At 54.1% G+C, this 24,627-nt stretch overlaps 7 protein-coding genes and 1 non-coding gene across 8 annotated transcripts; 3 read left to right on the top strand and 5 right to left on the bottom strand.

Annotated features, from left to right (window-relative positions):
• Positions 1-804: 804 nt before the first annotated feature.
• On the bottom strand, positions 805-2,200 carry BZA05DRAFT_403925 (uncharacterized protein). Its single transcript, XM_051484249.1, has one exon. The coding sequence runs from the start codon at positions 2,031-2,033 to the stop codon at positions 1,140-1,142; it is 894 nt and encodes a 297-aa protein (XP_051337830.1). The 5' UTR covers positions 2,034-2,200; the 3' UTR covers positions 805-1,139.
• Positions 2,201-4,467: 2,267 nt separating this feature from the next.
• BZA05DRAFT_t228 lies at positions 4,468-4,539 on the bottom strand. Its single transcript has one exon. It is a non-coding gene; the product is annotated as a tRNA-Thr (tRNA).
• A 4,704-nt stretch (positions 4,540-9,243) lies between these two features.
• On the top strand, positions 9,244-10,424 carry BZA05DRAFT_403916 (cutinase). The gene is made up of 4 exons (XM_051484248.1): positions 9,244-9,622; positions 9,672-9,776; positions 9,837-10,147; positions 10,203-10,424. Exons 1-4 carry the CDS (start codon positions 9,316-9,318, stop codon positions 10,251-10,253), a joined length of 774 nt encoding a protein of 257 aa, XP_051337829.1. The 5' UTR covers positions 9,244-9,315; the 3' UTR covers positions 10,254-10,424.
• A 695-nt stretch (positions 10,425-11,119) lies between these two features.
• Positions 11,120-11,954, bottom strand: BZA05DRAFT_455786 (uncharacterized protein; the record flags this gene model as incomplete). The annotated part of the gene is made up of 3 exons (XM_051487547.1): positions 11,120-11,351; positions 11,408-11,511; positions 11,555-11,954. Coding segments are annotated over 3 exons (651 nt in total), but the record flags the coding sequence as incomplete, so codon positions are not given.
• Positions 11,955-12,434: 480 nt separating this feature from the next.
• BZA05DRAFT_446673 (uncharacterized protein) lies at positions 12,435-15,405 on the bottom strand (the record flags this gene model as incomplete). Its single annotated transcript, XM_051487096.1, has 6 exons — positions 12,435-13,152; positions 13,204-14,425; positions 14,479-14,710; positions 14,764-15,146; positions 15,211-15,317; positions 15,374-15,405. The coding sequence occupies 6 exons, from the start codon at positions 15,403-15,405 to the stop codon at positions 12,435-12,437; spliced, it is 2,694 nt and encodes an 897-aa protein (XP_051337827.1).
• A 2,429-nt stretch (positions 15,406-17,834) lies between these two features.
• Positions 17,835-19,499, top strand: BZA05DRAFT_356034 (Alpha/Beta hydrolase protein). The gene is made up of 4 exons (XM_051481401.1): positions 17,835-18,155; positions 18,210-18,353; positions 18,405-18,517; positions 18,583-19,499. The coding sequence occupies exons 1-4, from the start codon at positions 18,029-18,031 to the stop codon at positions 19,366-19,368; spliced, it is 1,170 nt and encodes a 389-aa protein (XP_051337826.1). The 5' UTR covers positions 17,835-18,028; the 3' UTR covers positions 19,369-19,499.
• A 1,034-nt stretch (positions 19,500-20,533) lies between these two features.
• BZA05DRAFT_96116 (phosphatidylinositol 4-kinase-like protein PIK1) lies at positions 20,534-24,122 on the top strand. Its single transcript, XM_051488843.1, has 6 exons — positions 20,534-20,735; positions 20,851-21,040; positions 21,156-21,221; positions 21,370-23,316; positions 23,365-24,009; positions 24,058-24,122. The coding sequence occupies exons 1-6, from the start codon at positions 20,659-20,661 to the stop codon at positions 24,094-24,096; spliced, it is 2,964 nt and encodes a 987-aa protein (XP_051337825.1). The 5' UTR covers positions 20,534-20,658; the 3' UTR covers positions 24,097-24,122.
• On the bottom strand, positions 24,099-24,622 carry BZA05DRAFT_96129 (uncharacterized protein). Its single transcript, XM_051488844.1, has one exon. The coding sequence runs from the start codon at positions 24,521-24,523 to the stop codon at positions 24,149-24,151; it is 375 nt and encodes a 124-aa protein (XP_051337824.1). The 5' UTR covers positions 24,524-24,622; the 3' UTR covers positions 24,099-24,148.
• Positions 24,623-24,627: the final 5 nt, after the last annotated feature.

Genomic DNA, 24,627 nt, shown 5'->3' with positions numbered 1-24,627 from the left:
TAGAAGTACTGAGTTGGACCGGGGAAGTTGACACTGCTATAAATCGCCTCCAAGGACACTGCTGCAGATCTGCAAGACTACATACGCAGCACGTATCCGGAGGACTTCTTGTCTTGAAGACGAATATCACGGCATAAGATACCTACTGCTCGATCAGCGAGCCTTCGCACCGTGAGACGGACAAGTTGCACGCGATGCGGCCCCCAACTCCTACACAATGTCACAATTGGCGACCACTGCGGAAGCATTGGGGAGAAGTTTCTCCTGTATACGCTGCATACGGGACAATCCGCCAGGAACAAAGCAAATGCCCGGGTGCTCCACGACAGGGTCCTGAAGTGGTGGAGTATCTATGATCTAGCCGGACAGGCAGTGCTAGAATACGGGAAAGTCGGCAGCGTACTCGTCCCACCCACCCACCCACGCTTTACCTGCGGGTCCGAATATTATACATGACGGAACGCTGACTTGGACTAATCTTCAATCCCTCCGTCCGCAAAATAACGAGTGATATGCTATGGTTGGCTCTGTGTCTGGGGAGGGGTGCGGGCCAGCCAGCATATGCACCTAACTACCCCACAATTCGGGCCGGTGTTGTTTCACGGTTCGCATCATGCTGTGGATTTACATCCCGTCCGGAATCGGTCCTACGCCCTACTGTACAGCGTGGATGTTTTCATGTCACCTCGAAGAGGACAATGCCTTCCGTGAGCTGAATCTCTTTGTTCGCCGTCGTTTCATTCATCACCATTCTTCCCCTTGTTCACCATAATTCTTCTTCACTCTTCACGTGCTCTTCATGATACCAGGTTCCAGATCTAGATCCACTGATTGATAGGTAGACAGCACTACAGTAGAGTACTTCGGTATAGGTAGTAGAATCAAAAGAAAAGAAGAAGAAAAAGAGATAACCCAAACAATTTTCCAACTCCTCCCTGCCGAAAACAAAATCAAAAACCAAAACCAAAACCAAAACCATCCCGCAGCACCGAAAAGAAACAAACATGAAACAAGAAGCAAAAAAAACCAGAAGAAATCGAATTGGTATAAGGAAAAAGGAAAAGCGCCGACTCCGTTTTTCTATGCAAGGAAAAAGAAAAAAGAAAATGGTGGAAATAGTGGAAATAGTGAAGAGTTCATCATTGCCGCCTGCCACGGCCATCATCCCGCCAGCCCATCGCATCGTCCTCGTCCTCCGATGCGTCCGGCCGGTCATAGAGCTGCTGCGCATGCGTGCCACCATCCAGGCTCCTCCCAAACCTCTGCTCGTCCCAATCCCTCTGATGCGCCTCACTCCACTCCCTCCTCCTGCCCAAGCTCTGCGGCTGCGGCTGTGGCATCAACGGGTCGCCCGCGAGCTCCACAGGATCCACACACGCAGCAGGGAGCTCGGAGTACACAATCTCCTGCGACTCCTCCTGCTGCTGCAGATACGGGCTAGGGACGGAGCTAGTATTGCTATAGCTGCGCTTATGCATACTTCCGGCCGCCATCTCGGGAGAGTCTAGATACGGCGACGGCAGCGGGGAGAGATGTCCCTGCTTCTGCCAGCTGGACACGAGCGGCTGCGGCTGCGGCGAGTACTGGCTCGTGTCGACGCTGGAATTCCGCGAGTGCGCGAGCTTCAGCGGCACGTGCTCGCTCTTGCCCGCGCCCGATGGCTGCTTGCCCCGTCGGTGCAGAACGAATAGCCAGACGCAGCCGATCGCGAGGATGAAGAAGAAGCCGCCGACGGCGCCGCCGACGATGGCGGCGACGGGGGTGGCGGTGGGCGCGGGCGCGGACGTGGGGTTGCCAGTCGAGGAGGCGAACCAGGCTGTGGTCGTGGGCGTGTTGATGTTGGAGATCGTGCGGGTCGCGGTGGTGAGCATGGAGAGCGCCGACGTCGACAGGTGATTCGGGTCGTCCGGGCAGATGCCGGAGTTGTGGCATGGGTTGCCCACGCAGCAGCCGTGGAATTCCTGCGGGGTCGAGATGCACGTCCAGTACAGTTTCCCGGACGGGCACGGTGGGTCTTGACGGCGGGAGAGCATCGCGAGCGAGGGAGGAGGGGTGTTGGGCGCTGGACTTAAGGTGGCGAGCGGAAGGAGAGGAGGCGACGAGGAAGTAGACGTACGTGCGTACGTGTGGTGTGCTGGTGATGGAGGTGATGGTAATGGTGGTGGTAATGGTGGTGGTGGAGGTGATGGTAATGGTGGTGGTGGTGTGGTGGTATGGTGGCCGGGTGAGAGATTAAAAGCGTACTTACGCTGCACCTTGCATAGGTATGTGAGTAGTTGGGTACTTGGCTGGGTACCGCATCTACGTGGGCCCCGATACTTGAGTTCATATCGCACACCCAGAGTGATGGCTAAGTTTCTTGGTACCCTCTACATCCAGTCAGTATTTCGGAGTGGCATGCAGCAATCTCTTCGCGTTGCGGGCTTTGGGGAAGTTGGGTCTTGGGAACTCGGAAGCTGACGCTGTAAATAGAACATCCGTGTGTTGCTGCAGAAAAGACCACTGAGCCATGCAGCTCTGCAGCAGTGATGAAGCTGGCCAGGCTGGGCTGACGATTTCATGCGGAGTCTCACTTCACTGACAAGATCAATCATCAGAGAAGCGTAGGCTTTACTACGATAGTCTAGTTACGGTCGAGCCAGATCCGGGGGCCGACGAAGAAGAGCGCACCAGCCACTCTCGCCTGGGCTGTGATGGTGTTCCAGGTTCCTCACAGCCTCCTGCTCAAGCAATATGCAGCCAGGCACCGGCTGATATCGAGCCTCGGTGGGTCCGGACCAGGAAACGAACAGAGGATATGTAGAACTGCGGAGGGGCTCCGCAAGATGGGGTATCGACTCTGGTTGCTGGTAGAGTCTATCCGATTATCGAGTCTAAATCCAAAAATAACCCCCTCTCCCCGCTTTGCCGGTTAGCCCGCCGAGAAAGTCGTTTTCCCTCGCAGACGAGAGCGCTCGGAGAAAGCGCACGAAACGAAAGGCGGACTGCGAGGTTCGATGGCCGGAAACCGGCAACGGTTGGGTACATAACGATTGCAGCGGTGCCCCGGAGACGACATTCCCGCCGTGCTCTGCGGAGGTGTCGCAGGTGCCGGCACTAGAGTGGAGTAGAGTGGCCGCTACCTACTTCGAGAGCATCTAGAGTGAGTACCGTAGTTACCTCTGAAGAACTCTAGAGTTGATGCCTTGTTTACCCAGCGCGTTCCCGTTCCGGCGAACAGCCCGAGCTGCCTGAGCTGAGTGCACTCATATAAAGGACCAGACCGAGCGAGCAACAAAAAAAGAGCAGAACAGAACGGAACAAGCCATTCCCAGCCAGGTTTCCTTGCCTCCTTCCCGCAACAATAAGAAGCAATTCCCCATCCTCGTTGTTCATCTCGTGGGCTACATACCTAGGGAATGAGACGGAGCGACGGATTGATGATCGTAGACACATATCCCCGCCGCGTCCTCCCCACACCGGCTCGGAGTACCGTACAACAGGTACTCTAGATGCCGTACTCCGAGCCGCACTCCGTGATCCACCGTGATCCACCTCAACATCTCACGGAGTCGCAGAGTCGCGGAATCGCAGAGTTACGGAGTCGCGGTGGTTTCACCTATCCATTGCCCACTGTCCACTATCCAGTATCAACCCCCCCCCCCTCCCCCTCCTCCATCATAACCTTCCGCCATCGTCATCGTCACGTCGCAGGCTGCTGCAGGCAACAGCAGCAGCGTGCATGGAGGATGCTGGTTGGAATCCCGATGCGAGTTGTTGCGCCTCCGATATGCACTAGGTACAAGGCAGTCCGACAAGCGGGCAACAACCAACCCCTGCGCGAGCGGGGTGAGTGGACACGGACACGGACCTGAGTTGACGGACCTGAGTTGACGGACCTGAGTTGACGGACCTGAGTTGACGGACCTGAGTTGACGGTCGGTCGGGAAGCCTGGAGAGACCTGGAGAGAAAGAGAGTCGCATCTCCGACGGCTACCTACTAGGAGGTAGAGTAGTCTTATGCGCAGGCGACTGCACGACGATCTGGTGCCAGCCGCGCATATCTACTTGATTGAGCCCGTCGCGCACGGCGGGAAAGTTTGTATACAGAGCAGAGAGCAAACGCCAAGACCGGGGCTGAACGTCGAGTCCTCAGTCGTGCCGAACATGTATGTGGGCATAAACAACAACAACGCCGCAGACTCGCGACTCGCTGCACGTATCGAACGATGCTTGCAAAGCCCGAATACCCCCCTGTGGCCATCATATCCCATGAAACCTCCAAAAGCCATGGCGATTTTGCGCAGCACTCATGTACGAGAGTACTCTCTACTCTACTCTACGCCGTCTCACCGGTAAAGGCGTCGTGCCAACGTCATGCGTCCATGATGGCTGATGTCATCCACAGCCGCTGTCATCCTCAGCCTCATGTGTTTGCTATTGTACATGCCGGGATGGGGGAAAACAAAAATGATGGGCAAAAAAAGAAGCTCTGACGCGGATTTGAACCGCGGATCTCATCATTACTAGTGATGCGCCTTACCGCTTGGCCACCAGAGCCGCTTATGTTGGTAGTAGCCTTCAAAGATCTATGAAAATAAACGAATAATTACTGTTTGGACGAGTGAGCATGAGTGATACTCACCACTGCTAATCCGGACACAAGCTAGCGGCCTCCGATGGTGGAGCACTGCGCAATCCGTCGGGCCGTTTCATATCAGAACAGCACGCTTGGCTCGGGAGTAATTTGTTGTATTCATCACTTGAGAAACCGCATATTTTCCCCGCCCGCATCAGCGACGGCCGAGAGGATTACGGTACGGTACGGGACTCCAAGCGGCATCTTGAAGCAAGATGAGTTCCAAGACTCGAGTTGTAGACGACTTTCCATCTCGCAGTTGCCAGCGACCAGCCGAAACCCTCGCGCTTCAACGGCTTGCATCACGATTCACGAAGTCGGTCTTTCAATATGTACGCCCGGATCCTAGGAGGCATAAAGTCTCTCTTCCTCTCCCTCTCCCACCACTGCACCCTCATCCGTCTGTCTAACAGCCGTCTGTTCTCATCTTCTCATCTTCTCTCATCTTCTCATCTTCTCATCTTCTCATCTTCTCATCTTCTCATCTTCTCATCTTCTCATCTTCTCATCTTCTCATCTTCTCCCTGACCAACCAAATAACAAATCCACAAATACAAACACAATTTTACATACAACATGACTGCCAACAACAGCACCCTTCCTCTGGCCCTGCTCGACGTGCGGACAGCAGACTCCACTGACTAGCATGGTCTGCCTGAACTGCAGTTGCCACAGAGTCTGCGCGCCCAGAGAGTGGGCGCGGCATGTCGCTGAGGCGGCGAAGGCGAAGGTGGGGAGAAGAGGAAGTGATGAAGTGCTAAGGAGAGGAGGTGATGGGGTGATGAGGTGATGAGGCGATGAGGTGATGAGGTGGTGGGTTATGAATATTTAGCTGGGGGTGAGCGGGGGGATTGCATGAGATATCGTGAATCGAATATCCATTACTTGGTCATCGGTGTGCCACTGCATGCCTCAGTGAAGCCCTGTGTATATCTTTGGTGAAGCGAGCGTGTACCATACCATAATCCACTACCGGCGGCAGGGAATCGAAGCATAGCTCGCCCGATCCACCGGTTACCAGGTAGCACATCTCGCACGGCCATCTGCTAGGTTCAATCCTCCTTCATGAGAACCATTTCTATCGCTTATCCATGTGATGCCGTCCAGTCAAGACGGCTAGCAAAGATCCCATACGCTACGTCCAGTTCCGCCAGTGACCGAGCAGTCTGCAGTCCGTGTTCTTTTTTTTTGTTCATTCATTGATTGCGTGCGACCTATATCATGGCAATATCTGCCCGTTCGCTCCCCCCCCACATTTTCTCGCCACTGTCTAGCCCAACTTTCGTTAGGCGGTCCGATGTGGCTTTCCCTACTCCCGCCGTGGCCTGTCCCGAAGATGTATGAGCGCACCAAAGAAATGAAACTAGAAAAAGACAACTTCCACTCCCTCGACTCGTCCCTGCCTCACCGCAAGTCACTAGTCCTCGTCGCCGCCTTCTGCCTCTTCATCGGCAGATGCCATGAAGGAAGGTGTGAGAAGGAACAGCGGGCGCGAACCCGCCTCCTCGACCTCAACCTCAGCACCCTCCTCCTCCTCTCGCCTAAGGTCCGCCTCCCTTTCCTCCCGCTCCCTGAGCTCCCACTCGAATATCTCACTCGCTGCATCTTCCTCCATGGCCTCTGGCATCCGTCTGCCCACATCAGTGGAGAAGAGGAACTCTAGCATGGCCTTGGTGCATCGCTCGTCTGCGAAGAGGTCCCGGATTTTGAAGCGGTCTTTGCCCCTCCTTGTCTGCTTCCGGACTTCTGCCCATAGTGTCTTTTGCTGACTTTTCCATTCAGGGCAATTTTTGAAGAGGTGCTCCCGGGTCTGTGTCTTGTAGCGGCACCAGCCACAGCGGGCGTCCGGGCGGCTTTTCGTCCACTGGAGGTATCGGCCGGTGAGGCAGTGTCCTGTCTTGAGTTGGTAGAACCTCGAGGCGAGGTGCTTGGTGGCCATCTCTGGATTTGGGTCGGGTCGCTGGCCGGATTTCCGGCTGTACCGATACTTCTTGTGAGTGATCCTGTTGTCCGCCCATCCCTTGGCTTCCCTCCACTTGGCTTCGGAGATACCGCGTTTCAGGTAGGCAAGCGATGGTGGTGGCAGAGGTCGGATGCCATACTGCTGCAGGTAGCGGGTCCCTCCACCCCGTCTGCAGTCCGTGCACCCGTTCCTGTCGGTGAGCGGAACTCGCAGCGAGTGCGTAGTGGTGACGGACGATATACCTAGTAGATTCAACTTCTAGGCCTCGAGGCCAAGCGAAGAGCCAGCTGGATCGCGATCCCTCCATACATCCTCTCCAAGTCTCCGGGGCACTGTATACCCTTGAAGATTCGAAGGCACCAAACCAGCTCGACGACCAGTTCCCGAGTTCGGGGCAGTGTTCTCCATAGTTCGGTCCAGACTGCAGTCCGGACGGGACGGACTGCAAAAACCCAGTCCCGTCCATGCCTTTTGGAGGACGGGATAAAAGCAGTCCGTCCCCTCCGCCAATTTGCAGGACGGGGTTGGACTGCAATCGACTGCAGTCCGCCCCGTCTGACCTTACCGGTGGACTATTCCGTCCGACAGACACCTCCGGACGGACTGGATGTATGTAGTCCAGTCCCGTCCATGGGTCCGGACGGACTGGACTGGACTATGGAGAACACTGGTTCGGGGGCTACCAATAAAGCCCGTGAACTCGAATCAACGCCTGCGATGCCGTGCTTCGATAGGTACTTCGATACCGACTTGATCCGACCCGACACGGTGACGGCATGGATGTACACATGCTACAGAACCCTCCCGTTCCCCGCGACCTACGCACTACCCTCCGAAGCCCACTATCACTTCCGACACCGATACCCGCGGCTCGCAGCGATGGATCCCAGAAAGCCCCTCTGTAACTATCTCCGTCGCTGTATATACTGGGCAGTGTGTATGGTAGGTAGGTAGTTTGCGTGCTTAGCAGTGTGATATATTAACCTGAGTGGTACTTTCCGGGCCAGGGGATCCACGTGGGCCCCCGCGGGGGTGTATATTGAACAGACTGCCTAGGTGGCTAATCGATAGATAGAAAGTTAACAGTGACTGCTAGACTACGGAGAGAATAGTAGCATATACTCGTTCTATATACACACGGAAAATAAACTTTCTATAGTACCTATATGAGCTCCACTACGCAATCTGCCTATATAATACCTACTATAATACTATACACGCTCTCCTTCCATATCAACATACTTACACAATACACGTAGGTAGGCGTACATAATCTAGGCAGGTACATATCAAAACCATCGGCGACACATGCTTCGATAGTGTGTACATGTCCGGGCTATCCACGGAAACTCTACTTCCAGAGCATTTTGCGCGAAGAATGGAAAGATGAGTGATTATGCATGACGCACTATCCCGGTTGGCCGACCTCGCCACCAGACCATGTCCGATGTCGATGTCTGCTGTGTATGTACATATGATACTCCCATTCCATCGTAAGGAAATACCTAGGTAAGAACCAGCCAGGCTTCCAAGCACCCGTCCCTCGGTTCTTACAAGTTGCCACTTGTATCAGTTGCGCCCATCCGCCACCGGTTCGTGAACCGTGACACCTCCGCGTGAGAAACGTACCACAACGTGGACATCGACGTCTAGTGATCGTTTTCCCTCCAGTTTTTTTCGTACCCCACGGTTCACCTACCCATCTGGATCATCGCGGACAGCATGTCCACAAAAGGCGAAGAAAAAGTGTAACTGTATGTACACGCAACCCCGCTTTGCGCTTGATTTACTGGGGTGGACGAGATCTACATATAGGCTCTGGGGAGCGGCGGTTTCCGTACGTAGAGTACGTAGGCACGTATGTAGGACTGGCAGAAAGGAAAAACTCCTAGGAGGAATACATAACCTGCAGCGCCGACAGTGCATAAGTAACTATTGTCCGCATGCAGGAACCGACGTCGATGTCGATGTCGATGTCAACGGACATTCCTGTGTACTCTACCCTGCCATACCTCAGTACAGCGCTCCAGATACCTATCAGTGGTCATCGATCGGTAACGCCGACCCGCTACCGCGCCCCCGCCAGTCCGTTTTACTTACCGCCGCGCCTGAATTGCGTCCGTGCCATGCTCTGGCCAATCGGATAAACTGGCGGCCCCTGTTTCCCGTGCCCAGACGAGTCAAAAACGCTCGCTAAAACAGAGTGACACCCCCCCCCCCTCCATCTCCTTCTGCTCTGACAGCCTATGCAGGAATGTATCTAGACGCTTCTCCGCAAACCCCCATATCGGAATATTATTTTATCCTAGATATGTACATACCTTGTTGCACGCTGCTGCCACGATCCCTCCCGCGGCACTGTGATTGGCCAAACGTTTGTATGTCGCGCATGTTTGGCCGCCAAAAGAGATTTTTTCTCTGGAGTCTTGGACCGGCGATGGGCACGCATGAAGTTGGCATGGCCGAGGATGCTGGCTACGGAAGCCGCCGATACCGTGCCCGCGGATCGCAAGTGGCTGATCTGTCGATGATTGGTATGTGTGATATGTCGGTACGTACGTACAAAGCATGTGCTCCTGGTTAGCCACGGGACCGATGGCTAAGCGACTGGATGAGGGGGACGAAGAAAGAGGGATGGAGGGAGGGAGGGAGGGAAGGGCGGGAGGGAGGAATGGAGGGAGGCATATAAACTTCCACGTCCCGTCCCTTCGATTCCATCTCCAGATCAAGCACAATGCTCACTATCCGCAGCCTCTTCCTACTCGCACTCCCGCTCCTCGCAGCCTCCCGGGCAGTGGAGCTGGACCCACGTCTCGCCGGCCTCCCAGATCTCCCCAGCCAGATCGCCTACACACCCGCCGAGGCATTGGAGCACAGCTTCAAGGCAGTCCACGACGCCCACCAAGCACGGAAGGAGGCGCTGCGGCGGCGCGGAGACAGCGATGAGGGGATTCCCGGCGTCGTGACCACACGGAACGAGCTGAACGAGGGGAAGTGCGCGGACATCATCGTCATCTTTGCAAGGGGGACTACTGAGCCTGGTTCGTTTCCCCGTGACGGGTGTTGCGAGGGCGCCGCTGACCAAAGAAGGAAATGTTGGTGACGATGTCGGCCCCATGTTCTTCATCGACCTCGAGAAACTCGAGCCGGGCCGCGTGATAATCCAGGGAGTCAATGACTACCCCGCTACGGTTTGTACGTTTGCGTCTCTTTCCGCTCGCTTCTCGACCCGTCGACTAACCACTGCACACACAGGGGACTTCCTCATCGGCGGCAGCACAGCGGGCGCAAAAGACATGGCCAAGAGCGTCAAGCTTGCATCGACACAGTGTCCCAGCTCCAAGATCGTGCTCAGCGGGTTCAGCCAGGGTGCGCAAGTAACGCACAAAGCTGCGGCTCTCCTGGCCACCTCGCTATATTCCAAGATTGGAGCGATCGTCCTCTTTGGTGATCCAAACAATGGAGACGCCTTCCCCGGCTCGTTGAACAATAACGTTAAGACTTTCTGCCACGATGGAGATCTCATCTGCGACGGCCTGCCGATCCCGCTGGATGCTCATGCGAATGTAAGTACTTCCTGCCCCTTAGGGTGCGGAGTGAATGTGGCTGACGGCTGGGTAGTATGAGGATGATAGTGGCGAGGCGGCAGCGTATGTTGCCGATCGGTTGTAGGGGGTGAGATGGGCGGATGGACTAGATTGGGCTTGCTTCCTTGTGTATGTGTATGTGTACTTGTACGGCATAGTTAGATCCAATATAATACCCACATAGATAATGCCTTACCAGACTGCATGCGACTCACAAGCCATCACTCCGGTGCCAGTGCAAACGCCGGAAAAGGAAACCCAGTTCTAACCCCCGGCCACGGTCGAACACTGCATTATGAGACAGAGAAAGCTACCCCAATTTCAAAGGCAAAAGAACCAGCAAGAGGATATACCCCATCACCCTTAACTACCGTGGCAAATCGACGAAGCCGGTGCCTCCAAGCCTCATCCGAGCACCTCTGCCGTATATCCATTGGTTCACTGGGGCCAATAGCACACACACCTCGTTCTATCTCACGTTAGAAAGACAGCAACTTACCTATCGGGTTGATCGTGTTTGGAAAGTATTCAGTTTTTGAGATTTCAGGTAGCCGCCACAGCCACAGCCACGGCGGCTCCTGTCTCGCCGCGCCAATCCCTACTCGGAGAAGGCTAGCGCCGCCAATCTGCCCAGGCCCAGAACGGGTTACGACTTGTGCGAGACAAACTAGAGTATGTAGAGTCCCTACTTATGGCTCGACTACATCTGTGGATGGTGGAGATTTGTACTCTACTCTACTCTAGGTACTCCAGAACGACCCAACGAGTCCCCGTGACCGTCGAAGCATACATACATTCTATGGGTGATTGCGTAGGTACTAGAGAAGTTTGTTTTGTGTTTGTAGAAGTTTATTTCGGGTATATAGAAGTTTATTTACATGTGTATATAGAAGGTTAGTGTGTGTATATAGAAGTCTATTCTGTTTATATAGAATTCTATTCCGTATATATAGACCGCGTGCTAACTACCCTCCTCGCCGCAAAGTCAACAGCAGTGGCCATTGCTTATAGAGTATTATACCTGTCCTCCAAATTTTTACTTCGACGGTCCCTTTGCCCCCAAACTGATCATTTGCACTGCCAGTATTGGGGGTAGATACGAGAGCTCGATGGGAACCGGATTTCGAGTCTGGCCACGGAAGTAGGATCCACCGACACCGAGACTCAACGAGTATTTCTGTTCCTGTGCGGATTCGTTCAGGGTGGATGCCGTGAGCAAGCGGCGAGTGGATCACTCACCTTCCCAGCAGTCCCGGAACGGCATCTCGCAAAACACCGTTCCTTCCCCGGACCGAGCGGCGTTCCAGAATCCAGAAGACTTCCACGGACCCGTGGCTCAAAGCCTATTCCAAGGAGTATGATCGCCCGCGGCCGCTCTGGCGACACTCTCGTCCTCCGACTCGATGCCCTCCCTGACATCGGCCTTAGTTGCGAAACCCACACCCTTGCCGCAGCGCCGCTGGTGGTTGATGAAATCCTGCTCGGTACACTTCTGCAGGCAGCGGGTGTTGGCGCACACCATGGTGGCCATCGAGTTCTTGGTCCCGCAGTTCGTACATTTCCAGCGGTACGTGGCGGATTTCACGGCTGTGTGGAACTTGGAGAGGCGCTGTTCTAGCTTCATTCTTCTTGAACCGTTTTGTTCTTCTTGAAACATTTTGTTGGTGGGAATGTTGGTGATGTGTGGTTGTTTGTGGTTGTTTGTGGTTGTTTGTGGTTGTTTGTGGTTAGGTATGATTGTGTTTGGGAGATGGTGGCAAGTACGGAAGAAGTGGGCTGCTTTTATCTACCGAGGAATAGAGAATCGTTGAGGCTTTGTCCTCCGGCAAGCTTTTTCAAACGTGATGAGTGGAGTGGAGTCTATAGAAGTAGGGAGCCAGCCTTCTTCTTTGAACGGCTCAATAAATTCACCATGAAGCTACATAGTTCATCTGTTCCTTGATTTTGAGTCCCTTTATCTGATGTACCGACCATCAGTCTGGACCTCGTCAGACGAGATGTATCGGCAGCTGACGAGTGATGCACATGACCGAGACCCAGAGTTGAGAATCCGTCTTCATTTATTATCCACATGACCTTTCCTCGTATCCAATGCAACTCAACATAGCAGTAAGAATCATAAACAAAAAAACACATCCCCCCATGGTATGTCGCCCAGCATATCAATCATAACGTGTAGTAAAGTAACGTAGTAAAAGTACACCTTAATTGCCTGTACTCATTCGCAATCCAATCCAAATCATACTCCCTTCAATCATACACCCGCCTATTTCACCCATCTTTCCGCCTCCCTATCCCTCTCTGCTCTTCTCTCGAGGTCTCCCTCATCCTCGTACTTGTAGCTGACCCTTCGCTCTCTCTCCTTGTCCTTCTTCTCTTCGCCGCCATCCTTCTCCGTGCTGCGGTGGCGGCGGTGTCTTCGGTGCCTTCGCTCACGGTCCCTGTCATGTCTGTGACGTCTCCTCTCTTTGGTACCATCCTCGTCCTCTTCACCGCGCGCAGGAGAGTCAACACGGTCGCCACGGCTCCTGGACCTCGAGCGGCGGTGTTTCCTGCCGCTACGGTGGCTGCGATGGTGCCGACTGCTCTTATGACCGCTACTCCTCTTCTCTTTATCATGACGGCGGGATCGCTTATGGCGGGAGCGGGATCGGGAGCGGGATCCAGCGCGCTCGTTGGCCACTAGAGAGGGGGAGCGAGAGCGCTTGGTTCCTGCGCCAGCGGCGGTAGGTGAGGCGGGGATATCGTCTGCGACAGTGGGCTCCGGGGTGGCATCGCGCTTGGGAGTGAGATCGCGTTCGCGCTCGCGTTCGGGGGAGATGGAAGTTCTCTCCTGGTCACGGTCACGGTCGGTGGGGGAATGGCGACGGCGCGGGCGGGAGCGGCTACGGGAGCGATCACGGGAGCGATCACGGCCTGGTGAGAGGGAGCGGCTGTAGGAGCGGCCTCGATCAGTGCGATCTGTTCGGTCGTTCGGTGACATACTACGCTTTGTTAAATTCCATAACAAACAATACACAGGGATGTGTTCCTACCTCCTAGACCAGCTCGACCCAGCGCCATTGTATCCGCCCCTGCCAGAGAAACTTCCTCCACCACGCGGCATCATCCCCCGGTTCGGCCTGCCTTCGCGCATAGCCTTCGGGCCCGTAGGTGCACCCTCAACGCCCTTCCCGACAATAGCGCCCGGCATCATCTTATCGACTGGAATCGCATTAGGCATCATTCCCATCGGGGGACCAGGAGGAGCATCGAAGTGACCAGGGCCGCCTCGCATTCCACCATTGAATCCGCCGCGGAATCCTGCTCTATTATTGTTGTTTCCCACAAATCCGTTACGGAATCCATTGCGTACACCCGGCGGACCAAACCCATTATTAACTGGGAAGTTTGCATATGGTGGGAAACCACCCATTGGGTATCCTTGTCCCATTCCGCCCATTGAATAGTCGTCGTGATGATACATTTCAGCTGGCTGCAGGGGAGTTATTGGGATGACAGAGGAAATGGGCTGGAGTCCGCTCCCTTCCTGCTGCTCTTGTTCCGGGATAATATCGTTCTCGTTGTCAGCACCGGCAAGGACGGTGGATTCCGTCTCCCCAGGAGCCTCCGAGTCGATCCCAGCCGTAGTGGCGGTGGTAGTAGTAGTGGTGGTGGTGATGGCAGCTGTGGCATCTTGGTCATCTAGGTCGCCCGACACGATAGACGGGATCTTTTCTCCTTTAGTTTCACCTGTGATGGATGATGCACCTCCCTTCGCCTCTCCAATACCTTCAATCTGACCCTGAAGTGTGGAATCCTGCTCCAGAGATTGTTGACCATCCTGCGCTTGCTCCTGCTGGCCTTCCTGCGAACCTTCCTGCGACGGATGCTGTCGCTGTCGCTGCTGCTGCGATTGTTGCTGCTGAATAGGGTCAGAAGAATTGAAAGGACGGCTTCCTGCGGTGGCACCAGTGAAACCACCACCTCTCGGGATGTTCTGTTGCCGCTGAAAATGCGGATTTTGATATTGTTGTGACGATGGCACTTGCTGGTGATTATATCCACCCGCAGCAGACGGAGCATAATTGTATCCACCATTACGCATAGCCATCCCTTGGTTGAATCCCATATTATTCTGACCATTCCAGCCATTATTCCAGCCGCCCATGTCCCCTCCATTCTGTCCATTGAACCCTCCAACGCCGCCCATGCTTCCAAAGTTACCCCCACCATATCCCGATTGTGCCATGGCCATCGGATTCATCATCGGATATCCTGAAATCGAGTTAGCGAACCCCGAATGTTCGTGCTCGGAATAGAAAACTTACCCATCATGCCATTGACGTATCCGTTGTCCCAACCGCCCTGCATAGGATTGTATCCCCATCCGGCTCCGACCATTTCTTGGCCCGGGAACATGGGTTGGCCCATATTGTTCATCTGCTGTCCGTTGAACCAGCCATTTTGTTGGTTGTATTCCATCTGTGGTACGACTCCGTTGGCACCGGTTTTCACGTCGGTCGCCTCGGTGCTTCCTGATGGAGAGTTATCGGTGTCGGGCTAAAGGCAAATCATTAGCCCGTATCCTGTAATATGGGAACAAATTTGCAGACCTTATAGGATCCGGGAGTGCGTTGTTGATTTTCATTTGTTGGCGCCAATATTGCGGGTCCTGCAACCGGCGTGTTAGGGTTCGCCACCGATGTCGCTGATGACTCTTCGGCAGTCACCAAAGGCGCATTTTCTGTCGATTGTGGTTCCTGGGCCTTGACTTCGGGAGTGGGTGTAGGCTCTCGGATTGGCGGTTTCTGTTGTTGCTGCTGTTGCTGCTGCTGTGTAGCCTTCTGTTCCTTCTGCAGCGCGAGCGCATGCTTCTTCTCGGCCGTCCTTAAGAAGACAGCGACTGTAGTCCGCAAGGCGGAATTTGGTTTGCAGTCGTCGGCATTCAATGGTGAATGATCACATACAGGACAAACACCGGGAAGATTGGAACGACCTATCGAGATAGACATTAGTCTCACGAAGTTTATTTATCGTCGAGGGTTTCGGAGGCGCCTCACATGTATCGCAGATCGCCTGTTCGCAACAGGGTAGTCGTACAGCGCCGCGGGCAAGACCGCTGCAAATATTACATCGCAGCTTCACCGGGATTTCCGGTAATGGGAAACTGGACATATCAGCTGGGAACGTGGGAACAGGAAGAGGCGCGCATCGGGTATATACCTCTGTGCTGCTTCTAGTGTGGTTGTCACCATGTTGGGCTAAGGCTGTGGCGAGTCGAAGTTGCTAAGGCTGTGGTGGGTCGAAGTTAAAAAGACTTCGGAAAAGCAGAAGCGACGACTGCGACCGCTCCTTGAGAATGGGGCGAATAGTGAAGAAAGAGTATTCTCAGCTTCTCGGGGTGCTGTTTGAAAGATAGTCGATCGGAGGAGCGTTTCAGTGTCTTGCTGCGAGGTGAGGTGTTGTGTCGATGTCGCGTGTGACTTTTCGCGAGTGGAGATGTGGGAGGAGGAGGAAGATGTGGTGGTGGTAGTGGTTGTGATGGTGATGGCGGTTGGAGTGGTCGTGTGCGTGGTGTGATGTTGCGGTGGTCTCTTGGTAGGTTAACCTTAGTTGGATGTGAGTGACGATTTTCGGCGAAAGTTGACGACGACAGAGTCAATCGATTGGATGCCGGGTAAATGGCCGACTCCTCGAATCTGTGCGAGAGAGAAGATTCGTGATCGGATAGTTACTAGCGTCCTCAACCGAAAGATGGTGGCGAGGAAGAGCTCTCTGCGCTCTGCTGTCGTGATGCAAGATGGTTGCAGGTTAGCTATTAGGTGTGATCGAGGAGGATGAGAGTTATTGTACCGCAGTTTGGCTTTTCTTTTCTTTCGCGTTGACGTTCACGTCATGCATGGAATACCTAGAGCTTGAAGGAATACCCGGACCGCCGGGAACACGACAGACAGAATGGCACCTCTGAGCTTGAAGGCCACATTACTGTAATCACCATTCAATGAACTAGGGGTCTCAACAATATGACAGTCACGTTATTTCACGAATTGTCGCGTATGTGACGAGGGTAAAAGTCATATCTAACGGTGGCTTTTTTTTTCTAAGCGTGGCTAGTGGTGGCTAGTTAGTGACGGCTACTGCCGAGTACCTAGCTGAATCTCGCCGACAGTCATCTTTTGGTATAAAGAAAACACTCCATGAGGACCAGTGGGCCGTCCCTAAATCATTCGACACAAAGCCGATAGAACCGAAAATTGCTCGGCGCCATGCGGAGTGGTATTCTTGCCATCCAAGATTCGAAATATAGTGGTCGAACCAGATGAACACCTCTCGCCGAACATCGGCGAAGCACTCGGCCACATACCATGGCTGCAATACAATAATCCGGTGGGATCCAAGCCGCACCCTAGTCAAGCTCATTCAAACATATTGGCCCCTTTCAGGGCGGATACGGGCTGACACGGAGCCGGCGAAGCTATTGCTATAAGCGGTCTTGTAGAAACCGCAATGGATCGTACCTTAAATCAAACTTTTACAACCAATTTTGAGCTGTTTTGTCATCGATTGTATGTAGCCTAACTAGGCTATGGTAATCTCTACGCACTCTTCCCAGTGGTTCCCACGCCTATTTGCAGTCTTGATAATAGGCTCGGTGCAGCAACCATGCCTCTCCAGCCTCCTACCTAGCCACGTAACAGTAAGTTCTTTTTTATTTTTTACAAACGGTCTTCTATATCCCGAGCTGTGCCAATTTTTGTGACTAATATTCTTCTGTTTTTTTTTGGTTTACTCATACTCGTATCTAACTAATTTCGTCTGCCCACTTCCGTGTCCTCCTCGATCCTGTCCAGGAACCCGCCGATGTCCTAGATTTACATCGTCCCTGACCACCATATCTTCTCTCGCCATGAAGCCTCTCATCTTTCTCCCCAAGCTCAGATGGTACGCTCTCCGCTCCGCTACCATTCACGATGCTTGGTGCCCACCTTTTCGCGGCTAACGTGCAAGTTGGTGACCCACAACGAGCGATATTCAGTGAATATTACTACCTAGAATGGTTCCGATATAACAAACACTTTGGAAGCATTGGCTTCGTAGGAACCATGGAAGGATGGGATACATCGTGAATATGCCCGCTTGGGGCCTTATACTGTTTCTCTAAGAAATTATATAAAGGACTAGTTTCGAAGGAACATCTGGTTATGCAATGAAATACTTCTCTTTATAATTATCATCAATTCGTCTGAATGGACTCCATTGAAGCAACTCTGCCATGGCAGTTAGCAATGGTTGCCTTACTCTAGATGGCAATGAGGTGCCAGAACTATACAATGGCGAGTGCTATACACCACAACGATCACTGTGGCGAGTCCAGCCGGTTCTAAGTGGTATCGGCTTCTGGTAAGGTTGAAGGTGAAGTTTTGGGTATGGACTACTTTCGTTATTGCCAGAGTGATTCGCCTTTCATATACCTAATGGTACTTGCAGAGTACCTTTGCAATATCCTTGAGTTAGCCATAAGGTGTGGCTTACGTCTGGCTGTGAGGTGCGCCACGTTAACGGAGGAACTTTGTCCCAATATGTAGAGTAGATATGCGCGCCGAGCTTGGCACAATGCAACGTGAATGCCGAGAAAGGCTTGGAACCCCTAAGCTTCGGAGCTTGGAGTTCGGGTCTGTCCCCATATGATTATCTTGGAACCCTAAGCCCCCCATTCGAAGTTCCGAGATGCGGCTGCAGCCCAGTATTTCACTTCCGCCAGGGTCCAACGCGAGACTACTCTGAATAGGTACTTTGTGCTTAGATACATAGACGGTACTTCCTTCTGCAACAGTGCTTTGAACTTCGATTGTCACTCCTTACGCGACAGCAGCCACCATGCTGCTGAGACCCGTGTCGTTTCTCGATATCGCCGTCTTCTTATTTTTCCTCTTGTTCTACCTCTTGCGCGACTTGAACATCGTCAAAATTGTCCGCTGTGGCCTATCTGCTCTCCCTTTTCTGAGTGAGTCCTAGCTCCCACTTTGCGTCCAAGTACATAAACTCACCCGGCCGGCAGTCATCAAGCTCCCACTCCAGCTTCTGAAGGAGAGATGCTTCACATCAAAGGAGTTGCAGATGCGGTATACTCGGCGCACCACCGTATTCCAGGATGTGGCTGTCAGATGTATCCGCTGGGCATTTACGAATATTCCGAGTGATGGTACGTGATATGTCTTGCTTCGCTGAATTACCCGCATCCTGACAAACGCAGTCGGCAGGGTGTTCCTCAGTAAAGGCATCGCGGTGCCGTACCTGAAGTTCCGCATGTTGCGCTCCGGGTTTATCCCTGGAAGATCATGTCCCACCTGGGTCGAAATCAATGAGGTGCGGTATTTCAGTGTACGTTCTCAATAGAAGCCGCGACTGATTTCAATCTCCCAGTGAAAAAGCGCGACTTCAAGGGCCTCTGGATATCATACTCTCCTGACGCACGACCGGACATAGTAATCTACTACATCCACGGCGGCGGCCTAGCAATGGGAAGCAGCCACTTTTACCTGGAATTCCTCCTTACGTGGGTCAGCGTCCTCAAGTCTAGCGGCTTCCACAACCCCGCAATATTCACGCTGGAGTATACCCTCGTGCCAGACGAAAGCTATCCGTTCCAACTTCACGAGACGCTCGCAGGCTACAACCACGTGCTCTCGCGCATCGAGGATCCCAGAAGCGTCGTTGTCTCTGGGGACAGTGCCGGTGCGCTGCTGGTGCTGAGTATGCTCCTCTACCTCGGCACCAAAGCGCGCAGCGAGAAGCCGCTGTTCGCCGCGTTGATCTCACCATGGACGCACCTCGTCTCGCATAAAAACATCAACACGGCTAGCGACTTCCTCGACTCGGAGGTGCTGAACGCCTACGGCCTTCAATACGCCGGATCGGAGGACCCCAGTGACCCCTTGATCTCTCCCGGCGACTGCGAAGACACCGCGCTGTGGGCGGAAAGCATGCCGCGGCAAGGAGTGGGGTTCTATTACGGCTCCGAAGAGGTGTTTGTCCCGGGCATCAAGGGCCTGAGTAAGCGTCTGGCGGGCGTTGGGAGGGTGCTGAGTAGACAGGACGAGGCGGTACATGCGTGGCCGATTGCGGCGATGTTTCTGGAGACGGAGGAGGCCGCGAGGAGGAAGGGGCTGCTGGAGATTTCGGCTGATATCGTGGAGGCTGTGCGTCGCGAGCGATAGATGGACGCCAGTGGGTAAACTCGTGGGATTGAGAGGAGGCGATGGTCATTTCGTTGGATTGCAGTGTCGAAAAGGGGCAGATCAACTGTTAGATATACTGATGTATACGCGTACAAAACTGTTCATATATGTGTACCTTGGAGGTTGCAGCAAGGGGATCTCTGTCTTCGGCTAATCCCGCAAATGTTGAAGAAGGGTTGCGTCGGCCCGGTCCCGGTCGGCGGTCGGACGGACGAGTGACGTGACTGGTAATGAGCCGATTGACGACACTCTATCCCCGACCACTCTACCTCTAAACGCTTGGGATGCCGACCGAATTCACAATCTCGGCGACCAAATTCTGGCAAAATGGTCCTCCTTGAACTCGGGCTCATACTGCTATGGGCTATTCACCGCGCGTGTCTCAGTTTCAGCGGCAATTGTCTAGGCATTAATGCCCTAGCCGGCCGCGGGAATCCTCGGATCCCAATAGAAATTGCAATAGCTGTAGTTACATAGTGGATCGAAAGACCATAGGTACCCACCTCCTTAAGGCTTATGGTGGTGCCCCCGGGATTGTTTCTTCTGAGGTTGTTGCCAACCGCCAAGTAAAATGCTCATCGTCTCCACCTCCCTTTAGAGTAGACTACCGAGGAGCACATCCCCGCAGCCGCCGTGTTCTGTCAGGAGCTTTCCGTTCCATCCGGCAAATAGATATCTCGAAGGGAGCGCATTTGGCCGTCGTCCTGCGTGTAGCCAATATGAAAAAAGAAAGGACCCTGTGGCCTGTTGCCAAGTAAGAGCAAAAGCGACAGTATTCTTGTTTTGTCTTGGGTCGGGTTGTGGCTGTCGATGCGGCGACGTTGTTGATTCCATCTCCATCCTAGCGCGCCTCTCCGCATTCCCTCTCTCGAGAAAGGCCCGAAGAAGACGAAGGAGCCTCTCCTCACGAACGAACCACCAAGCGAAACAGCTGGCAAGATCTCCCTCGGCGCGCCGGAACACTGATACTCCTCACGCTGGCAGTCAACGACGCCATAGCAGACGAGACCCTTCTTCATCTCCACCTCCGCATCTCCTCGCCCCCACGGCAGTCGCCCGGCTTCCGAGCTAGCAAGTTAACCCCCGACGAGTTACCTACCATACAATTCTACTTTACAGACCACACAGCAACTCTCTTCAACCGCAACCTCCGCTCTCCGCTCTCCGACGCCCTCCGCTCCGCTACCGTCCTGGCAGTCAAACAAAAGCTCTCTGACGCCCGTCCGCTGCCTGGTGATCAACCACCGCCACATCACCACCACAGCCATCATGTCTCAATTGCTGTATAGATTCATCAATTCCGAGCACTTCAGCGATGACCCTTTCTACACTGTCACCTACTTGGCGTAAGGAAACCACCTCTAGCACTCGCACCGTCCATTCAGCCTCCTCCCCTCTCGCTCCACAGAATGCTATCCGATGAGGAGAAGATGCTTATATACGTGGAACTGCACCACACAGCCGCTACGCCGACCACATCGGAATCCACCACTTCCTCTGCACGAAGCTACGCGAGTTCAGCTATGAGGAGATCGAGTTTTTCCTGCCGCAGCTATGCCACCTGCTCGTGAGCAACGAGAATATGCAGTCGGTCGCCCTGGAGGATTTCATATTCGAGCTGTGCGAACAGTCGGCGCATGGTGCACTATTGGTATGAAGCGCGCCGGGAGAGAGCCTTTGATCCCGCCGCCGCCCGCCGAGGAGGGGTCGGCGGACGAGGCAAAAGCTATATGTATTCTGTCTATAGGTTCTGATTGCCGGTACAGACATTTTGGCTCTTTCAAACCCATCTGCATGACTTGGCCGGGAACCCGCAGTCCACGGCATTTAAGGTACACACCATCACCATCCACCCACCGCTATTACTTGGGACGAGAGGAAAGAGACGGATAGAGTTTGGAGAGACGGCGCGTATGTGGAGAGACTGTCGCGCAAGGATATGCTGGAGCACAAGGGTGAAGGAGGTTAACGTTTTTGGCGGGGGTGTTTGCATCTAGGTATGTCGGCGAATCTACAACCGGATACAGAACATCGTGTTTGGAAGCGGAGAAAACGCCGAAGAAGAAGGAACGGTTGAAGGAGAATGTCCTTCCAGTCACAGTTCTCGCCAGCCTGATCGTCGGCAGCATCGCGGCGCCAATCCTACCGCGATTTGCGGGCCCGCTCGCAGTGGCTCAGGCGAGGAAACAGGCTACACCTCAGGAAACGATATCCGAGATGCCCACGAAACTGGTGCGCAGCAAAACTACTGGTTCTTCGGGAACCCGGAGGAGAAAGGAAAAACCACCCCCGCTGGCGAAACCTTCTTCGAGTCTGGGTCTTGCCGTACCACCACCGCTCTTGACAACGGAATCCAGGTCACCGGGCTCACCGGTAGCGATGGCATCCCCGAGGCGGACAAAGACCGATCCGAGAAGCACGTCCTTAGCAAGACGGTCCTCATACAATGACATGCTTGCCGCGCCCGAAGCACCACCGACATCACCTTCCCTACCAGACCTACATTCTCATCGCCACTCAATTCAGTCGGCAGCCAGCTTAATGGCTCCATCGAGCTCCAGCGGCAAGCGGCGGCAACATAAAGACAGGCCTCTAACCCCCGCCGTATTATCTACATCCAGAAAGATCCACATGTTAAGGGCCAACTATTTTCGTAGAGAGGATCAGTTTCTGTCGGCTTTAGACAAGATATCAAACAAGCTGGTGGAAGTTCCCAAGCAAGCGCGGTTGAGCGCACTGCGGGCCGAATTGGCGCTTCTTGACAACGACCTGCCGTCGGAGGTCGACATTCCCGTAATATGTCCGGCAACCGTGCACCAAATCAAATCACGAACCAGCCACCACCGGATCGTTCGGATCAATCCGGCAGAAGCAACGGTCCTTAATAGCGCCGAGCGGGTGCCGTATCTGCTGATGGTCGAGGTGCTGCGCGACGATTTCGACTTCGACCCGAGCAAGTCCGAGAACGAAACACTGCTGTCCAACCTGCTGCGGGAGGAGGCGTCGGGGAGCCGGCAGAGAATGTTTGATCTTTCGGAGTCGCCGCGGCAGTCGTCGCGGTGGGTGGGATCCTCGGATGAAGGTCCGAGCAGCGTGTTCGAGCCATCTGGCGGTGACATCGGGACATCCCCAATCATTGGCGTAGACGATGCGCTTGATGCGCCTGTCGAAACATCCGGGGGTGATTCGTCTTCGGTCACCCACTGGCCGCGATCGTCGAGCGGCGCAAACAGCATCTCCACGTTGTCGTCTCGAGGCGGCACTCCGCGGTCATCAGATCCGGGCAGATCCGGCAGTCCCGGGCGGAAGTCTGGGAGACCGCATAACAACGAAAGCCCGGATCTTTCGGCGCTGGCGACGCACATGCGGACGGCAGCAAACATGTTGGCGCAGCTGGAAGCCAGCGGCGGGAAACGACCAAAGAGCGAAGTGGCCGCGATTAAGGCCAAGATCATTGCCAGCATGCAGACGCTCGAGGAGCAGAGCTTCTTCTTCCAGGAAGCGGCGCCAATCCCGACATTCGACACGATCATGGCGAGTGCGGCGACAGCAGCACCGATCCCTAATTACGACGACCGGGTGGAGGAAGGCGACGGGACCAAGCCCAAAAACATCAACAGCGAAGCCGGCGCCGCACGCATGGAAAACGACCAGATGACGTCGGGAGTGGAGCGGAAAGCCGACCGCGACGACCCCAGTGCAGCCACGTTCGGAGAGGAATGGACGGCGAAGCGCGAGCGAGTGCGGAAATCGTCGCCGTACGGTTCGTGTCCCAACTGGGACCTGCTCAGTGTCATCGTCAAGACGGGCGCGGACCTGCGACAGGAGGCGTTCGCGTGCCAGCTCATCCAGGTCTGCGATAAGATCTGGCAGCGTGCGGCCGTGCCCGTGTGGCTTAAACGCATGCGCATTCTGGTTACTGGCGAGGTTGGTATCCCCCGAACAAGAGTTTATTGCCCGTGCTGACCTCTACAGTCCTCTGGCCTGATCGAAACGATCACCAACGGCACTTCCCTGCACTCGCTCAAGCGCAGTTTAACAATCGCCTCCATCGCCTCGGGTCAAAACCCCCGCGGGCGCATCGCCAGTCTCAAAGACCACTTCGTCAAGACCTTCGGGGCGGAGGACACGCCGACTTACGCAGCGGCCGTGGACGCATTCGTGCGGTCTCTCGCGGCCTACAGCATAATCTGCTACATCCTGCAGCTGAAGGACCGCCACAACGGCAACGTTTTGATCGACAACCAGGGGCACATAATCCACATCGACTTTGGTTTCATGCTGTCGAACTCGCCGGGGTCCGTGGGGTTCGAAAGCGCGCCGTTCAAGCTGACGCAGGAGTACGTCGACGTCATGGGCGGCGTCGACTCCGAGGCGTTCGCGCTGTTCAGAACGCTGTGCAAGCAGGCCTTCCAGGCGCTTAGGAAGTCCGCCGATAATTTAGTACTGCTCGTCGAGCTCATGGGGAAGGAGTCCAGAATGCCCTGCTTCAGCTCCGGCGCTATTTATGCTACCTCCCAGCTGAAGCAGAGGTTCGTACTACAGATGAGTGAGCAGGAGGCTGGCGACTTTGTGGATGTGCTCGTCCAGAAGAGTCTCGGGAGCTATTTCACTAGGATGGTATGTGCCCCCAATACACGGCTTCGACACAGTTGCTAATAAATGCAGTATGATCAATTCCAGTATCTTTCGCAGGGGATCTACTGATCCCCATCCCCTCCATCCCCATCCCATCCAATCACATCCCATTCTACTCCTATCACACCCTTAATACTAGAAAGAAGAACAAGAAGAATAAGAACAAGAAGAGTGCAGTTTTTTTTTTGGGCGTTTTGGTGTGCATTTTACTCTGGTACTTCGTACCTCGTGTTTCGTGTTTCTGTTTTCTTGTTTGATGATTGAAGATTGAAGATTCAAATCCTCCCCCCGCGCCCGCGCTGTCTGTCTGTCTGTCTGTTTTATATCTCGAGTATGTAAGTAGTGGGTACCAAATGGGTAGTGAGTGGGTAGAAAGAATGGGTGTGTAGACAGTGTAGATGGTCAAGAGGAGAGTCATGGAGAGTCGTGCAGAGTTCGAGTCGAGGCGAGCAGGAGAGGCGAGCAGAGGCGAGCAGAGGAGGGGTATAGGATCCATATTATCTATTCTACGAAACACATCATCTGTCTATACATAGTAGAGATCTCTATGTATCATAGCGACAAGCAAGCAAGTTCCTAATTCACCCTCTGGATTTGCAT

Source organism: Tricharina praecox (genome assembly GCF_024521635.1).
Source record: "Tricharina praecox strain CBS 144465 chromosome Unknown BZA05scaffold_19, whole genome shotgun sequence".
Lineage (NCBI taxonomy): Eukaryota > Fungi > Ascomycota > Pezizomycetes > Pezizales > Pyronemataceae > Tricharina > Tricharina praecox.
The sequence above is the reverse complement of the archived record's forward strand: the minus strand, read 5'-3'. Positions and strand labels throughout refer to the sequence as shown.

What these genes read in the sequence shown, in the direction of transcription:
- BZA05DRAFT_403925 (XM_051484249.1), bottom strand. Translation starts at nt 2,033, where the DNA reads ATGCTCTCCCGCCGTCAAGACCCACCGTGCCCGTCCGGGAAACTGTAC.
- BZA05DRAFT_403916 (XM_051484248.1), top strand. Translation starts at nt 9,316, where the DNA reads ATGCTCACTATCCGCAGCCTCTTCCTACTCGCACTCCCGCTCCTCGCA. An exon ending in AAGGGGGACTACTGAGCCTG is followed by an intron (nt 9,623 to 9,671) that starts GTTCGTTTCCCC and finishes TGACCAAAGAAG; the next exon opens with GAAATGTTGGTGACGATGTC. An exon ending in CGCTGGATGCTCATGCGAAT is followed by an intron (nt 10,148 to 10,202) that starts GTAAGTACTTCC and finishes ACGGCTGGGTAG; the next exon opens with TATGAGGATGATAGTGGCGA.
- BZA05DRAFT_356034 (XM_051481401.1), top strand. Translation starts at nt 18,029, where the DNA reads ATGCTGCTGAGACCCGTGTCGTTTCTCGATATCGCCGTCTTCTTATTT. An exon ending in ATCTGCTCTCCCTTTTCTGA is followed by an intron (nt 18,156 to 18,209) that starts GTGAGTCCTAGC and finishes CCCGGCCGGCAG; the next exon opens with TCATCAAGCTCCCACTCCAG. An exon ending in TACGAATATTCCGAGTGATG is followed by an intron (nt 18,354 to 18,404) that starts GTACGTGATATG and finishes TGACAAACGCAG; the next exon opens with TCGGCAGGGTGTTCCTCAGT.
- BZA05DRAFT_96116 (XM_051488843.1), top strand. Translation starts at nt 20,659, where the DNA reads ATGTCTCAATTGCTGTATAGATTCATCAATTCCGAGCACTTCAGCGAT. An exon ending in CGGCGCATGGTGCACTATTG is followed by an intron (nt 21,041 to 21,155) that starts GTATGAAGCGCG and finishes TTGCCGGTACAG; the next exon opens with ACATTTTGGCTCTTTCAAAC. An exon ending in GGAGCTATTTCACTAGGATG is followed by an intron (nt 24,010 to 24,057) that starts GTATGTGCCCCC and finishes TAATAAATGCAG; the next exon opens with TATGATCAATTCCAGTATCT.
- BZA05DRAFT_96129 (XM_051488844.1), bottom strand. Translation starts at nt 24,523, where the DNA reads ATGGATCCTATACCCCTCCTCTGCTCGCCTCTGCTCGCCTCTCCTGCT.